The following is a 17,305-nucleotide window of genomic DNA, read 5'->3' on the forward strand; positions in this document are numbered from 1 at the left end:
GGTGAAGTAAACAATTTCCCAGACATCCTTGTGTTAATGTCTTAACAAACAAAGGAAGAAAACAGGTTAGTAATATAGAAAACCAGTGTAGTGCAGACTAGTCATCGCTGAAGATACTACCAGGTATTTGTATCTTGATTGTATTACTGATTTGATTCAAATTGTAAGTTTGATCATGTAAAAAAATCTGTTTCCCCCTTTAGGCATAAATTATATGAAAATGTAAATATAATAGATTGACATTTTGGACAAATTAAGGGAAATTATTTTTGCACTTAGCTGAATTCAGTAAATGCAGTCTGAAAATGTGACAGTTTCAGCGAGTCATACAACTGAATGGTTGAGTACAACCACAGAACTGGGAGACTGTAGATATGTGACATTAGTATGACTTCAGAAGATGAAATACTATTAAAATATATGTGATCCATTTTAACTTAATGGAAAATGTTAAGGAATAAAAGCAAAGCTGTTGTTGTATGGGTACACATTAACAACCTCAACGCATAACTTTTAAATGTAAAGATAATTGCTGATTAAGACAGAAACAAAGTGAGGCTAAATAAAGACTCAACTCCAAAATATGACATTTCTTCCTTCATGCATTTCAATCTGTATTCATTCACACTTTGAAAGTTAAATGCAATTGGTTCATTTCTATACAATAATTCTGTTATCACTTTCGCAGTTTCAAAGATTCTATGTATAACTTAAAGAGCAGACAGGACTATCACTGTTAAGACTGTTTGCAGACAGTTCATTCTAAGAAATTAGATATTAAAAAAGCAGCAACACTACACTGCAGTAGCAGAAAATGAGCAGCAGATGGCGGTAAAGAACTGTAAAATTCAGCAGCAGCATCTCTGCATTGGACCTCTGGAATATATACTATATTTTTTTTTACTATATTATACTATATGCTATTTTTCCATTTATTAAGTCGATTTGACACAGATAAGGCACATTAACAGACATTCCTGGTAATGTGTCAATGTGTAATGTATCTTCTATGTAATGGTCTACAATTTAAACACTGAAACATTAAGAACATTTTAGAAAATTCACAGTGTTACAATATGAGCATTAAAATAAAAGTCATCCCAGTTAAAATTTCAGATAAATGCCTAAGTCCAATTGCATGTTAAATGTTTGTTCTAACTATGTGTTGTGTCTGTCCTGCATTCACATTGACACAATGACGAAGTATACTATACAAAGCAAGCTTCAAATGGCACTATGCAGACTAAAATCGCACACACACTGTTGTTCCACACTGCAATGCTCAATGGAAACAGAAGCTGTTCACAGAAATAAAAAGGAAAAAGAAAATGTGACTGTTGGTATTGATGATGGTGCCAATGACATCTCAGGAAATGAAAAGTTTTAAAATTTTGGGAATTCTGTGAAGCTTTTAAATGTGCAATTAGCAGTAGTGTTTGAAGACTGACTTCTACCACGAACACCTCAGAACAAAACTACATCATACAAAACTACAGAGAGGTGACAAATAAAAGGAAAAACCAGGTCCAGGTCTGAATGCTGGACCCCTACAGTGAGGGGAGCTGGTGGCTCTAGTATGCTGTGGGGGGCTATTCGCCGGCATGGTTTGGGTCCACTTGTCCTCTTAGAGGGAAGGGTCACTGCTAATCAATACAAAGTTGTTGTGAGTGATCACCTTTATCCTATGATGAAACATTTCTATCCTGATGGGAGTGGTCTCTTCCAGGATGACAATGCCCCCATCCATAGGGCACGAGGGGTCACTGAATGGTTTCATGAGTATGAAAATGATGTGAATCATATGCTATGACCTTCACAGTCGCCAGATCTCAACCCAGCTGAACATCTATGGGAGATTTTGGACTGACGTGTTAGACAATGCTCTCCACCACCATCATCAAAACACCAAATGAGGGAATATCTTTTGGAAGAATGATTTTCATCTCCCCAGTAGAGATCAGAGACTGTAGAATCAATAACAAGGTGTATTTATGCTGTTCTGGCAGCACGTGGAGGCCCAACATCTTACTAAGACACTTTATTTTGTTTTTTCCTTTAATTTGTCCCCATCTATATGTGTCTTGTACAATACCTTCCAAAACTGGGCTGTGAAAACACCAGCATGTAGTGTATACTCGATAGTAGGCTGACATAGTTTTTCAGTTGTTAGCACTGTTGTCTCACAGCAAGAAAGTCCTGCAAAAGCCCCTAAAGCCCCAGATTGGTTATCACCTAATCTTGTGTCAAAATCTAGTTTTAAGACCTTCATTATTTTAGTTTATATTGTGTGTTCATGTGGTGAATTTTCTAAACCCTTATATACTGTTCATATTCTGACCGAATTTTGAACCACAATTGTATTTGGCATTCATAAATACTGTATCAGTCATTAATAAATGGTTGATTAATCCTTCATTCATCTTTCAGAGAGCAGGGCGAGAGTGTATTCTTTAGGTTTGTTTGTGAAGAAAAAAAAACTATTTTGGACGATCTGAAAGCAGGACTGGCATAACTCTTTAAACCAGTCAAACATGAGATATGTAGTAGTAATAAGGTAACTGGGCTTTCTGTGTGTGTTTGAATATCAAAGTTTTGTTTTTTAAAACTTTGTTGTAAGCAATAAGCCAAAACAGTTACTAAGAGCTGTAAACTGTTGCATGTTGGGAGCTCAGGGGACTACACTGCCCTCTAATGGCCCACCAGTTTCATCACTGTGTGCTACGGTTGCCACAACAGCCAGTAATGAGTGTTAATGCTTCTGAAACCAATGCAATCATTAATGAGGTCCACTGTGAGCTGCTTCCTGACAAAACACTTATCAACAGTTTCTGATGGTAATTAACCCTCTGGGAGCAAAGAGCATTAGATGTTTATCAGTGATTACAGGAGGCGGTAATGAAAGCTCCTGGGATCCACAAGGACTCACTTCACTATCACTGACTGATGATCCACAGAAAGAAAATCAAAAGAATTACTGGCCAGATATGTTGGAAATGTTGGTGACATTTCCTCTAGTGCCATCATTTTCCATTTACACAACACAAACACAAGAAATATCAATGACTCCATGACATTTCCTCTACAAAATACTTTGCATAATGCTTCTGTCTGGGAAAGGTTTGTTTTGTTTTGCTTTAATTCCAATTAAGAGTAGTCTTAATGCAATGACATAAAAACTTGTTTTAGAAAACAGTGTTCTTGGTGAGTTTCAACATGACAATCCCCCTGCACAAAGACAGCTCCATAAACACATGGTTTTCCCAGGTGTGGAGGAACTTCACTGACCTGCACAGAGCCCTGACCTCAACCCCATCCAACATCAGCCAGGCCTTATCACCCAACATCAGTGTTGGGCTTCACTAATGCTCCTGTGACTGAAGCCACCAATCCCTGCAGCCAGGTTCCAACATCTGGTGGAAATCCTTTCCAGAACACACACTCTTGCAGGTTCAGAGAAAGCTGAGATAATGACCAAGTATGTGAAGGCCTTTTGTCAGGTTGGAGTCTCTCCAGAGAGACCGGGTGGCTCCCTGTCCGATGCCCCCTTAATGCCTCACTGCAGCTTTTAATTCAATTAACCTGCTGGTCACTGAGAGGACACCTGGGAGCTCTGGGGCCACCAGGACACTCATTACAGCCCAGTGATAACAGGAATACAAGAACCAAAACACACATGTACACAGGTTTCAATCCCGACACACAAACGGAGGCAGAAATGCATCCACTTCAAGTGAAAATATTTTTACTTGATTGAAAAAGTCCACTTCATGAAGAATTAGAAGTCTACCAGTAGTGGAGCTAAAACTTTCATCCCGAGGTTGGCACTACAGGGAGATACTCCAGCTGACATCTCCATCCTCAGAGGCTGCTGTCAGCACGGCAAAACAATGAATTCATGATTCTCCATATACAGTAATAAAAGCATAAACCACACAGGTTATATTTGTTAATATGAATAAATGATTCAAAGGAGTGGCTGATTAATATTAATAATATTATTTGTTCATCTATGAGAAATATGAAATATGTTAAAGTTAATACTTCCTTAAAGTAAGGCCACCTTCATCGTCATGGCTACAATAATAACCATGGAGTTAAGGTTAGGGGATGATCGTAGTTACGCTTTTTAAAAAGCTGTCCCGACTCCATCCACCCTCCTCCTCTGAATGAGGAAATCTGTCTACATATATATACGTCATCTGAACTGCACCACCGCTCCAGCTCACAATGATTACAGCTGCTAGATGATCTGTCACTCAAACGTAACTACAGGTCGTATTTTGGCGACTGACATTACGACCTGTTGTGTCGTTTTGTTTTGGGAGAACAGATTCAAACATTGAGTGCTAAACAGGAGGTACTGTGTCCTTTACGTAGCAAGGTGAATAGTAAAGGTGTGGGGATCAGGGTGGTGATAGACGTGTCTGACTTTCACGCCAGAGATTAGAGCTTCTGTTGAGTAAAGAGTATTTTTCTTCATTTGGCAAAGCTCAGATGTCCTTCCACTTCCAGCCCCTGTGCTAAGCTAACTGTTATATCCCCAGTCTAGGGGAAACCTGGACCTAACATGTTTAGAGCCCCCGCTCTTCCCAATCCCAAGAATGGTTAGCCCGTCAACCATCAAAATTCACTGTAGCAGTTTGTTTTACAGACTTCGGAGTTGAGCAATGCCCAAAAACAACAAACAAAAGTAAACTAAACCCCCACCCTAAACTTCCCTAACGAAAAATAAAATAGAAACAAAAGACACAGTATAACCTAACTCCTAATCAAGAAAAACAAGAGAAAAAGTTTACGCAAAAAAAGGGCTTCTCACTCCTACTAACTATGACTGTTACTCAAATTAGTGCAACTATTTACAATGTAAATGTACACCCTGGAGCAGTCTGTCTACCGAACACACAAAACTCATGATAACCCTGCATGTAACTCTTGGTAAGACAAAAGCAAACAAGCTGATTGTCGTTATCGAATTTCTAATTGTAATCCTTTACACTACATTACTCTAACAACTTAACTCAGTAATGAGGCACTGTCCAAAACTGTCACTGAAACAGACACCTTCTCCCACTGAAGCTTATTCAGCGAAGTTTCAGGCGCAGGACCACACTTCCTTCATAGGGTCCTGAGGGGGTCCGTTGTTGCCCAGGTGCTACGGCAGATTCCCCATAAGCTTCCCCACAATGCAGTCAGCAACTGGAAGAACTATGCACATCAGACGCATCTTGTTGATGGTATGGTCCTTGCTAGTGAATACCTCATTATCTACTTTACAACTGTCGGAGTTAGATACAAAAGTTTGAACTAAATCTATTGTCGTTATGAATATAACTGGATCAACTTTTCAGCTGCTTATAGTTCAGCTGTGTAGCAAAATATTTTTTAGAGACTGTAATCTCAAGTAAAACGAGACAATAGTTTATAAATAACTTACAATTACGTTTAAGTGACAGAGGCCCTCTAGTGACCACAGGAAGTATGACCGGAGCAAGGGACAAAATCAGATGGCGTCAATATTTAGCGACAAAGTTCGAAGTTGGGAGGCTCAACAAAACTGAGGACTTTGCCATGGGAGACCACTGTTCATTTCCCGTTTCTAACCGCAAGTCAAGACTGTCTTTTAAAAACCATGATAACAGGCTTTGCCTTACCTTATGGGCTGGGTTGCACCAACAAGGATTAATCTTTGAACCCGATTAAATCATGGTTTAACTTTGAATTTGCACCAAACTTTAAAACTAGTTTAAAATTAAGAAAAATTTAAAGCTCTCCTTAAACCTCAATTTAGTTTTTACTCTAAACCTAGATGAAACTTAATTCTTTTGCACCAAAACTTTAAACTTCAATTTAAAATCTGATCCAGAATTAACTTTAAACTTAGACTTGAAGAAGTTTACTACTTTACTTTTAAAATGGCTGCCTTTTTGAGATGGATTGAGCAAAATAATCAAGTTGCTAAAGACAGACTCAACCCAACTGAGTTTTATGATGCTACTGAATTCCTCTCAAGATACAGTTCAGCAAGGAAACTGTTATGGAGCTGAACAGGAAGATTGGACCAACTGTCAAACATGGCAGTGAAAGAAGTGCAGCTGTACCACCAATGCTCGAACTCCTTGTGGCCCGAGATTTTATGCCATCCAATGTTTCCAGACGGTGGATGGAGACCTGTTTGGCCAACACAACTCCGCTGTCTGCTGAATTGTCAGTAGAGTGTCCAGGGCAATAGCAAGTCTGAAGAACCAGTACATCCGGTTCTCTCCAAGAGGGGAAACAGCTGCTGGATTCCACAGGCAAGCTGGATTTCCAGGAATGCTGGATGCTACTGATTGTGCTCACATCCCAGTTCAGAACCATAGTGAAGTGAATGGGGAGATCTTTCGAAACCGGAGGGTTTACTACTCTATCAATGTGTAAGTGGTGTGTGATAAATCCAAGATAATCAACATCATGGCATGTTGGCCAGCACATGACATATGACACATCTTTGACAATGGTGAGCTCTGTGTCTTACTGGAGAGCGAAACATATGAAGGCTTTCTCTTCGGGGATAATGGTCATCCATGCCGCTCATACCCCATGACTTCACTTTTGACCCCCCAAACACCAGCAGACAGAAGGTACAACTCCTGTCAGATCACAGCAAGACGATTGATAGTCTTTGGAGTATGGAAAAGAAGATTCCCTTGCAGAGATGGATTAGAAATGTGAAACTTGAGCTGCAGGAGATTGTTTAGGGCGGGGCTGATGCTGCGATGGTAAAACTGACTGTGGGCAGGGATCAGTGTTACGTGATTGACACTCAGAACACAAGGTAAATTTATATAAAGCTCAACACACTTTCTTCATCAAGTCAGAGCATCATCAATGCTCTGACAAGAACCTTTACTGTGTTGTGATCATTACCTTTTCATCTGTTTGATGAAACATTGAGTTGAGACTGTCTATTCATTAAGTGTCATTAAGTTTTACTGCAGGTGACACTGTGTGATACATTTAAACTCTGAAATTATAAGCACTTTTCCTGATGCCTGAATAGTAACTTATTTAATGGTTTTGATATACATGTCTTTTACAGAACTGTACAGCCTTACATGGAGAACGTAACAATGGTAACGCCTCTGAAACAACCTATTGTGTTCGAGTTGGAGGGCTTCTTTGTACCACCAGACTACAGCTCTTTGCTGTTCTTCCTGGCTCTGTTTAACTACATGGTGGTGCTGTTGGGGAATGGTGTGGTGTTGTGTGTCATTGTCATAGATAAGAACCTGCATAGACCCATGTTCCTACTGGTTTGTAACCTGGTAGTCTGTGACCTGCTGGGGGCCACAGCGGTGCTGCCTCGCCTCATGATGCACTTCTTGACCGGGCAGAAGAGGATCCCCTACATCCTCGCCATCGCCCAGGCCTTCTGTGTGCACACCTATGGTGTTGCAGTGCAGACTATTTTGGGTGCGATGGCTTATGACAGGTATAGAAAGGCACCAGTACTTAAACCAACTAAAGCTTTCTTTAATCTTTCCTCATGTTTATAATAGCCATTTAAAGATCACTTCCTAATGCACTGTGAGTTTAAATAAGCAAAAATGTATTAAAATGATATGATGTATATATACGAGGCTTCAGTCATCCAAATTAGCCAAATCAAGTGTATATCTTTCAAAGTTAGTCATTTTTGTTGTTTGTTACTATCTGTCCACTCCTGCTCTAACAGGAAAAACTCAAGAGAAACACAAAGAGATAATTTCATCCCAAAAACCCTGTAACTTTGGAAAATATACACTTAATTTGACTAACTCAGACTGCTGAAGCAGATAAATGTTTGAATACATTTTTACACAAAAAGTGCATTAGAAAGGGATCTTTTAATGGTAAGTATGAACATGGGAAATGATTACAGCAAGAAAAACCTTGTCCAATGTACATATGGACACCAGACTGTTGTTTTAAGACTTGGAAAAGGTGAACCTATCCTTTCAGAGAATTAGTCACAGATCGAAGCTATACTTTTACTGTTATGCATAAATAGTACAGTTTGAGTTTCCAAATGCTCAGTTTAAAGGAGACTTCAGATGTCTACTGTCATGTCATACTAGATGTTTTTTGATGCTGTTGGTTTGTTACCCTGAAATGAGCTGTGAAAGGTTTGTGTGCAGCAGTAGGAGAGGTTTAGCTCAAGTCTATACTTTAGTTTCTGAGAAGTTAGGATTTTCCTGGCCAACTATATGACACATCTTGAGATTTTGTAGAATGAAATTTGAGTTGAAACAATTAACTTTTATTTATAAGTTGTCTTTTATCCTAAATAATTAATTAATATTGTTAGTCTTTGCACAAAAACAGTTTTCTGTGTATCCCTTTCCTTTTGTAAAGCCTTCCTCCACCAGTCTGGCAACCTTCTTTGTTGATTTTGCATCCATTATTTTAAAAAGTGTAATTAGGTTTATATGTTTGTGTGTGAAAGAAACCTTAAATTTAATTAATAATGCATAAATGCTGCTCTCCCTTTGCAGGTACATTGCTGTGTGTGAACCGCTCAGGTATCACGCCATTATGACATCAGCTCGACTGCACTTCTGCTGCGCTCTGGCCTGGCTCATCGCTCTGCTGTGTATTGCTGTACTTTTTGCCTTCCACATGAACACACCGCTGTGTGGCAACATCATCCGGCATGTCTACTGCAGCAACCGCTCAATCCTGAACCTGGCCTGCAGTCCCACCCTCTCAAATAACATCTATGGTTAGTACATTGGTGAGAATAAAGCTACAGATCTACAGCACGTTGTTGAGCATCTGTAGCATCTGTTCCATGTGGTTTTGGTGGTGTGTCAGGCATAGTTGGCTGTAGTTAACTTCTCTTTACTCAGTTAAGTCATTTTACCCACATTTAGTGCAGTTTCTCTTTATACTTTTCTTCCTCCACAAACAATACTAGTGTAAAGCAAAGTACAACTTCATACTACAACCGATCGGTTTGTATTCTCAAATTGCCGTTTGTGAGCAGTAGTTCTGTAAGGTCAGCTGAGTGTATAATAAAACACATATATTTAATATTTAATTGTTTAAATGAGAGGTCCTTGCAGCAATAACTGTCCTGTTACTAGAGGACAAAATGAGTTAAATTGATGATAGAAGGTTTACATGATACTTGTTCATTGTGATTTTCTAAAATGTTTTTCTAGGTCTGTCCATGACCTGGTCCTTGAGTACAGGCGTCTTCCTCATCATTGCTTTTTCCTACATCAGAATCCTGCATGCTTCCGTTAAACAAGGCCGATCTGACAGTGGCGCCCGAAGCAAGGCCTTTCAGACATGCGCACCGCACCTTGTTGTGTATCTGCTCTTCGAAATTGCTTCAGTGATCATAATTGTGAGTCACCGGTTCCCCTCACTCTCCCAAAACATCAAGAAGTTCTTTAGCATCCTATTTGTCATCATTCCACCAGCCATCAACCCCATCATCTACGGACTAGTCAGTAAAGAGTTACGTGGCAGCATCATCAAGCATTTTACCAGTCAAGCCAGTCGCAAAAAATGAGAGGGATCAACTTTTTCAGATCATTATATTCTATTTATATATTCTATATTCATTATATATATAGTGTCGAATTTTTAAAGCCTGTTTCAATAACTTAGCACATCCCATTGTGGTCTGAGGTGCATACCATATAATCACTGTTCTGGTTCAGGACCTTTGCTGCATGTCATCCCCCTTTCTCTCTGTCCTCGTCTGTCTGTATCTACTTTCAACTATATGAAAAATAAATATTAGTGCAATATCTTTGTTTTCATTTGTCAGCCTGATATTGAATACAAATAATGAGGGATGGAAAGACTACTGCAGAATGAAGAAAAAAGAAGAAAAAAATAAATATTTCTCATTCCAGTTGTCTAACAGTTGACACCGTACTTGGAAAGTTACCAATTCACCAACTTTTTCAAGGTTTCACCTCCTACTGTTCTGAATCACATCTTCAAACTAGCATAATGCAAGCTCTCCACCAGCATGGCAGAAAGCAAGAAGACGAAGACAAAAGCAAGCAGCAGCCCAAAAGAAACAGCACTGAGTCTCAGATAAGATACTGTTTTAAAGTTTCTGTCTGTCCGCCCAGAGGGTACATCCTAGCTAATCCCAGGGGTTGCAGAGTTCTGGGAGGGCAGAGTCAGTCCCCTCCTGTCCACAGACAGGCAGGTACAGTTCCTGAATAGGGTTACTCCATTAATCAAAGTATTTACAATTTAACAATTGCATGATTCCTAATTTTGCAATTTCAATAGTAGCTTTAGCGTTCTGAAAGTGAAACAAGCAGAATGGTACTAAACATGATAGTGTTATCATGGATGATGGGATTATTTTAGTGGTACATTTCTTGGCTTAAAGGCAGTGGAATAAAAGTCTGAAGTACATAACAATAAATATTGTGATATACACAAATCAACTTCAACATTGTTGGGCATCAACCATGGGGTTACACAAAAAAAGGCCTACATGTAAACTCTGAGGCCTGGCCACGAGGCCACGTCCTTCCTTTGTTCCCCTGAAACAAAGGAACAGCGCCAAAATGCTGCTCACAAACTCCATTTCCAATGATGCTTTGCAAAGTTCGCACCTAGGTGCTAAACAGGAAATGGTCTCAACAAACAGTCCCTCATTGGCAGAGACGCTCCTGCACAGAGGAGCGTCATGATGACACAGCCGTGACATCACCGCCCCTTTAAAACTGAATGCACACAGATGAAAAATGCCTTCCAAGTTGAACTGAGCTGGGGGGAAGTGAATTGAGCGGGGGGTAAGTTCTGTCCCTCCATGAGCTAGCTTCACTAAAAGGAGGTAACCTCGTACACGTTTTTCCCCCACCGCCTGGAAGACTCTCCCCTCGCTGGACAAGACAAGACTTCGCCTGTGTTCAACCGAACACCATTACTGGGTCTGAGAGAGACCACTGCTGCAACTAGTGCTCTCATTTCCCTGCAGAGGGAAGAAAAGGATTTCTTCAGGAAGACGTGGATAACTTCTCTGCTCCGCTCTTCAGCCAAGTCGACTCCACTGCTTTCTCCGCCACACCACCGAGAATCAGCTGCCGTGAGACCCGCCTCTTACACTTTCTGCATCCTTTTTTGTCTTTGTTTCCATGTTTTTCCAATAAGCTTTGAGTTGAGCAATGTCTCTTCTTTCTTTCACTCCAGTTGTTCCATTAAAACATTCTTCCAGCTGCTGCCAGACAGTCTCTTTCCTCCTTATTGAGCTATTTTCCATTTTTTTTACTTTTTATTATTTGGCCATATTGCCCCCTTAATTCGGCCAGCAAATTTTCTCAAAGGTGGAGAACTTAGAGTTTCTCTGCCAAGCCGTCATGAGTAGGCTAACTAACTGTTTAGCTAGCTAGCAAACAATGTAATGTTTTGTTAAGGAATACAGAGCAGCTGAATGTTAATGGTTTCCCCCTCTTTTATACGCACTAGGTCCCGAAAGCACACAACTGTATTTATTTTTATTTATTTTTTCGGGATTTACTCATTTTAAACCTAGTTTTATCTGATTAGAACTTATCTTAGATTAAATTCAACTTTATTGGTGCAACCTAGCTACGTAAGTAGTAACCTCAACCCAAACCACTTGTTTCTCTAACCTTAACAAAGTGATCATTTTAACCCAAACCATAATCTTTCCCTAAACTTAACCAAGTGGTTTTTGTGCCTAAACCTAACCAGACCTTAACCACAACGTTGTCACATCAAAAACTACCATTATTTTTTAACAGTGATTTGTAACAGTTTTGGCAAGCACAGACAAATGATGTTGTCCTGCTGGTTACTGCCGATAGGGGTGCAAGATTAGAAATGTGTCACTCTGAAGTCACATTGTCACATGACCTATTTGGTTGTTTAATTTGTAGGACTTATTGGGCCTAGGCATCAATGCACTGACCAAGGACCCCATTGTCATTTCCCCTCATTTCCTGGCATCTCTATACTTTCATGGTCTACCGAGACAAGGCCTCCATCTTCAAATCAGAACAGAGTGCTATTCAACAGGCAGAGCAGTAAAATGCAGAAGATGAAAGAATATCTACTAAACATGCAACAACAGTGCTGTCATGCCTTTAGCCGCTGAAACAACTTCCTGAAATGGCTGCATGTGACAGAGTTTACTTCCCCTGCCGGCAGGAGTAACCTCACTTCATTATTATAAAGATGGTCATTTGTTCCCATATAATCACTCAGGTGGTAAGAGGATATTCTGCAAAACGTTTTAAAACCAAATCCACTGTCTTCTGTGGAAATAAATTACATATTCCCAGGAAGTATTCATTATTCATAAAATCACAGCCAAAACTAAGTGCCAGCTTGAAACTTAAGCTGCAGGAGATTGTTTAGGGTGGGGCTGATGCAGGGATGGTAAAACTGACTGTGGGCAGGGATCAGTGTTATGTGACCTTGTGTTTACCAAAACATGTATATAAAGCTCAACACACTTTCTTCAGCAAGTCAGAGCATCATCAATGCTCTGACGAGAAAACCAGAGGGCAGTGCAGAACACTTCAGGCTTTGCACAAGAACCTTTACTGTGTTGTGATCATTACCTTTCGCTCTTTTCATCTGTTTGATGAAACATTGAGTTGAGACTGTCTGTTCATTAAGTGTCATTAAGTTTTACTGCAGGTGACACTGTGTGATACATTTAAACTCTGAAATTATAAGCACTTTTCCTGATGCCTGAATAGTAACTTATTTAATGGTTTTGATATACATGTCTTTTACAGAACTGTACAGCCTTACATGGAGAACGTAACAATGGTAACGCCTCTGAAACAACCTATTGTGTTCGAGTTGGAGGGCTTCTTTGTACCACCAGGCTACAGCTCTTTGCTGTTCTTCCTGGCTCTGTTTAACTACATGGTAGTGCTGTTGGGGAATGGTGTGGTGTTGTGTGTCATTGTCATAGATAAGAACCTGCATAGACCCATGTTCATATTGGTTTGTAACCTGGTAGTCTGTGACCTGCTGGGGGCCACAGCAGTGCTGCCTCGCCTCATGATGCACTTCTTGACCGGGCAGAGGAGGATTGTCTACATCCTCGCCATCGCCCAGGCCTTCTGTGTGCACACCTATGGTGCTGCAGTGCAGACTATTTTGGGTGCGATGGCTTATGACAGGTACAGAAACGGACCAGCACTTTAAATGATACACTCACAGTGTTTTTAAAACTGTAGGCAGGTGCACATGTGAGCATTAAACCAATGTAAGCTTCCTTTAATCTTTCCTCCTGTTCATACATTTAAAGATCGCTTCCTAATGCACTGTGAGTTTAAGTAAGCAAAAATGTATTAAAATGATATGAGGTATATATACGAGGCTTCAGTCATCCAAATTAGCCAAATCAAGTGTATATCTTTCAAAGTTAGTCATTTTTGTACAAAATTCCTTCTTTTTGTTACTATCTGTCTACTCCTGCTCTAACAGGAAAAACTCAAGAGAAACACAAAGAGATAATTTCATACCAAAAACCCTGTAATCTTGACACATCTTGAGATTTTGTAAGATGAAACTTGAGTTGAAACAATTAACTTTTATTTATAAGTTGTCTTTTATCCTAAATAATTAATTAATATTTGTTCATCTTTGCACAAAAATAGTTTTCTGTGTATCCCTTTCCTTTTGTAAAGCCTTCCTCCTCCAGTCTGGCAACCTTCTTTGTTGATTTTGCATCCATTATTTTAAAAAGTGTAATTAGGTTTATGTTTGTGTGTGAAAGAAGCCTTAAACTTAATTAATAATGCATATGGAAGCAGATTCAAACAGAAACACAAGGATTCTGTAAAAATATAAATCTAAGGATATTTAAAATGTCTTTAAATGCTGCTCTCCCTTTGCAGGTACATTGCTGTGTGTGAACCGCTCAGGTATCACGCCATTATGACATCAGCTCGACTGCACTTCTGCTGCGCCCTGGCCTGGCTCATCGCTCTGCTGTGTATTGCTGTACTTTTTGCCTTCCACATGAACACACCGCTGTGTGGCAACATCATCCGGCACGTCTACTGCAGCAACCGCTCAATCCTGAGCCTGGCCTGCAGTCCCACCCTCTCAAATAACATCTATGGTTAGTACATTGGTGAGAATAAAGCTACAGATCTACAGCACGTTGTTGAGCATCTGTAGCATCTGTTCCATGTGGTTTTGGTGGTGTGTCAGGCATTGTTGGCTGTAGTTAACTTCTCTTTACTCAGTTAAGTCATTTTACCCACATTTAGTGCAGTTTCTCTTTATACTTTTCTTCCTCCACAAACAATACCAGTGTAAAGCAAAGTACAACTTCACACTACAACCGATCAGTTTGTATTCTCAAATTGCCGTTTGTGAGCAGTAGTTCTGTAAGGTCAGCTGAGTGTATAATAAAACACATATATTTAATATTTAATTGTTTAAATGAGAGGTCCTTGCAGCAATAACTGTCCTGTTACTAGAGGACAAAATGAGTTAAATTGATGATAGAAGGTTTACATGATACTTGTTCATTGTGATTTTCTAAAATGTTTTTCTAGGTCTGTCCATGACCTGGTCCTTGAGTACAGGCGTCTTCCTCATCATTGCTTTTTCCTACATCAGAATCCTGCATGCTTCCGTTAAACAAGGCCGATCTGACAGTGGCGCCCGAAGCAAGGCCTTTCAGACATGCGCACCGCACCTTGTTGTGTATGTGCTCTTTGAAATTGCTTCAGTGATCATAATTGTGAGTCACCGGTTCCCCTCAGTCTCCCAAAACATCAAGAAGTTCTTTAGCATCCTGGTTGTCATCATTCCACCAGCCATCAACCCCATCATCTACGGACTGGTCAGTAAAGAGTTACGTGGCAGCATCATCAAGCATTTTACCAGTCAAGCCAGTCGCAAAAAATGAGAGGGGTCAACTTTTTCAGATCATTATATTCTATTTATATATTCTATATTCATTATATATATAGATATGTGTAGAATTTTTAAAGCCTGTTTCCAATAACTTAGTATATCCCATTGTGATCTGAGGTGCATACCATATAATCACTGTTCTGGTTCAGGACCTTTGCTGCATGTCATCCCCCTTTCTCTCTGCCCTCATCTGTCTGTATCTACTTTCAACTATATGAAAAATAAATATTAGTGCAATATCTTTGTTTTCATTTGTCAGCCTGATATTGAATACAAATAATAAGGGGGGTTGGAAAGACTACTGCAGAGTGAAGAAAAAAGAAGAATAGAAGACAAATATTTCTCATTCCAGTTGTCCAACAGTTGACACTGTACTTGGAAAGTTACCAATTTTCCAACTTTTTCAAAATAAAGATGATGAGTGATGGACAATATGTGTCTATATCTAAATTAAAATAAAGCCACTTTACTGGAACATATTGGAAGATGAACATGTTCAGGCTGTCAAATAGAACATGGATGAATGAATTAGTTTGGAAAAAAATTATTAAAAGTCTTAGTTACCAGTGAGTGCTGAAACAAAAATGTCTGTGGATTATCTTGGTGTAATCCAAGGTGTGATACAGAGTTATCATTATTATTATTATTATGATTACAGTTAAATACAGTTTGATTTTTTGTTGTTCAGGTGGATAGAAAACTACACCTATAACAGCTTCACACTCCAGATGGAAGAGTTAGAGGTTGCAAAGGACTCTACATACCCTGTCTTTTTCTTGTTCTTTGTTTCCTACATAGTTATGAATATAGACATTTCTGTTCTGATTTTCATAGACAAAAACCTTCACCAACCTATGTACAGTATCTCCTGTTTTGCAACTTGTCAGTCAGTGACATAATTGAAAGCACTCATGTTGTGCCCTCTTTGCTTGCAGATATCTTGCTAGCTCCCTCTGAGTGACTCTTTAGTTATTATGAGTCCAAGCTTTTACCTCACCGTTGTTCGGTACCACTTCCCACTATGTGCTCATGATTATGGCCTTTGATAAATATGTTGCCATTTCCAATCCCTTGCGCTATGCTGCCATAATGACTAAGTGGCATGTTTGAGTTTCCCTCTGTGAATGTGTTACATGTTTGTGGCTTCGCCTTCACTGCGCTGCTTTTTACTGCTTGTAGTCAGTATAGTCAAACGTGTTAATTTCATCGGTGAAAACCATGATGGAAAATATTTGCTGTTGCTGCTGTCTTTTTTGACATTGAAAAAAGATAACTAAATAAAAAGTAAGCTTTCTAACCAAAAACTATGACTATTGTAGTTTGGGCTGAGGGATTATTAGCAACATTACTCCAAATAAAGTAGTAGCTACTTTGGCAGTTATGCCAGCATGTTTACAACTTGTCTGATAGTCTGACTCATGCTTGTTCCCTCATTGGACCTTTTTTTTTTAGAAACGTCTCTGTGCTGAGACTTATATAGCAATAAGTATGTTATCATCAATGATAAAACTAACGGCCGGTTAGGGTTAGGGTTAGTTGTCATGGCTATAGAACAAAGTTTTTCTTTAAGGAATAAAATCTAATAGTCAGCCTGACTCATAGCGTCACAATAGCTACATTTATGGGAAATAAATATGCCAGGCCCCTCTGAGAATCATCACTTTATTGTGGTGGAGGGGTTTGCGTGTCCCTGTGACCCCGGGGTCTGTGTTGGTGTACTCTCTTATTTTCTGGAGTTGCCCAGGGTGAGAGGCGCCCAGCGGGTGTTGGGATACTCACAGGTGAATATCTAAGTAGCTGAGTGCTGTAGTTTTGGAGTTTTCCCTGCGGAGCGAGAGGGTTGCCTCCTTGCAATTATGTGTCACTGGGTGGAAGGCTCTAACTGTTGCTTGTGTGTATCTGGCCTTCTTGGGGTCTCTGGGTGGAGCCCTTTATGGGGTCCTGGATGGGGCACAGCCTGGAGACTCCATAGTTCTGTTGGGGAAATTCAACATTCATGTGGACAAAAATGGAGAATTCTGGAGGGATGAAGGGAATCACTGGACTTAATTCATCAGGTCCAGCTGTGGAGGGGAGCCATGAACTAGCCAATGAGCTAAACCTGTACTTTAACAGATTTGACTCAACCCCCACCATCGGGAGATCAGCAGGATATGTCTCCACTAACACCCCAATCCACAAATCCTCTGCCCCTATCCATTACTCAGTTGCTGTCCTTCCCTTTCCTTTTCCATGCCCCACCACAGCTGCTGCGGAGAATAGTGCAGGAGGCAGAACCACTTCAACACCCCTCTCAACGGAGACAACCTCACCACAAACACTGCACATGATTAAAAAAAACCCTCTCTGTTTCCAATCAATGATTCCACTTCTGACACACCCTACAGGACCCCAG

The 17,305-nt window shown here is 40.0% G+C and overlaps 2 protein-coding genes across 2 annotated transcripts; both read left to right on the forward strand.

Moving 5' to 3' along the window:
• The first annotated feature begins 6,985 nt into the window (after window positions 1-6,985).
• LOC137196307 (olfactory receptor 2K2-like) lies at window positions 6,986-9,538 on the forward strand. The gene is made up of 3 exons (XM_067609176.1): window positions 6,986-7,471; window positions 8,514-8,740; window positions 9,183-9,538. The coding sequence occupies exons 1-3, from the start codon at window positions 7,095-7,097 to the stop codon at window positions 9,536-9,538; spliced, it is 960 nt and encodes a 319-aa protein (XP_067465277.1). The 5' UTR covers window positions 6,986-7,094.
• Window positions 9,539-12,567: 3,029 nt separating this feature from the next.
• LOC137195063 (olfactory receptor 2K2-like) lies at window positions 12,568-15,048 on the forward strand. Its single transcript, XM_067607133.1, has 3 exons — window positions 12,568-13,157; window positions 13,878-14,104; window positions 14,547-15,048. The coding sequence occupies exons 1-3, from the start codon at window positions 12,781-12,783 to the stop codon at window positions 14,900-14,902; spliced, it is 960 nt and encodes a 319-aa protein (XP_067463234.1). The 5' UTR covers window positions 12,568-12,780; the 3' UTR covers window positions 14,903-15,048.
• Window positions 15,049-17,305: the final 2,257 nt, after the last annotated feature.

This window comes from Thunnus thynnus, chromosome 13, assembly GCF_963924715.1.
Source record: "Thunnus thynnus chromosome 13, fThuThy2.1, whole genome shotgun sequence".
NCBI lineage: Eukaryota > Metazoa > Chordata > Actinopteri > Scombriformes > Scombridae > Thunnus > Thunnus thynnus.

Bases quoted from the DNA above. Each gene is read 5' to 3' on its own strand.
- LOC137196307 (XM_067609176.1), top strand. From the start codon at position 7,095: ATGGAGAACGTAACAATGGTAACGCCTCTGAAACAACCTATTGTGTTC. The intron at 7,472-8,513 runs GTATAGAAAGGC...CTCCCTTTGCAG, and splicing joins GGTGCGATGGCTTATGACAG to GTACATTGCTGTGTGTGAAC. The intron at 8,741-9,182 runs GTTAGTACATTG...ATGTTTTTCTAG, and splicing joins CCTCTCAAATAACATCTATG to GTCTGTCCATGACCTGGTCC.
- LOC137195063 (XM_067607133.1), top strand. From the start codon at position 12,781: ATGGAGAACGTAACAATGGTAACGCCTCTGAAACAACCTATTGTGTTC. The intron at 13,158-13,877 runs GTACAGAAACGG...CTCCCTTTGCAG, and splicing joins GGTGCGATGGCTTATGACAG to GTACATTGCTGTGTGTGAAC. The intron at 14,105-14,546 runs GTTAGTACATTG...ATGTTTTTCTAG, and splicing joins CCTCTCAAATAACATCTATG to GTCTGTCCATGACCTGGTCC.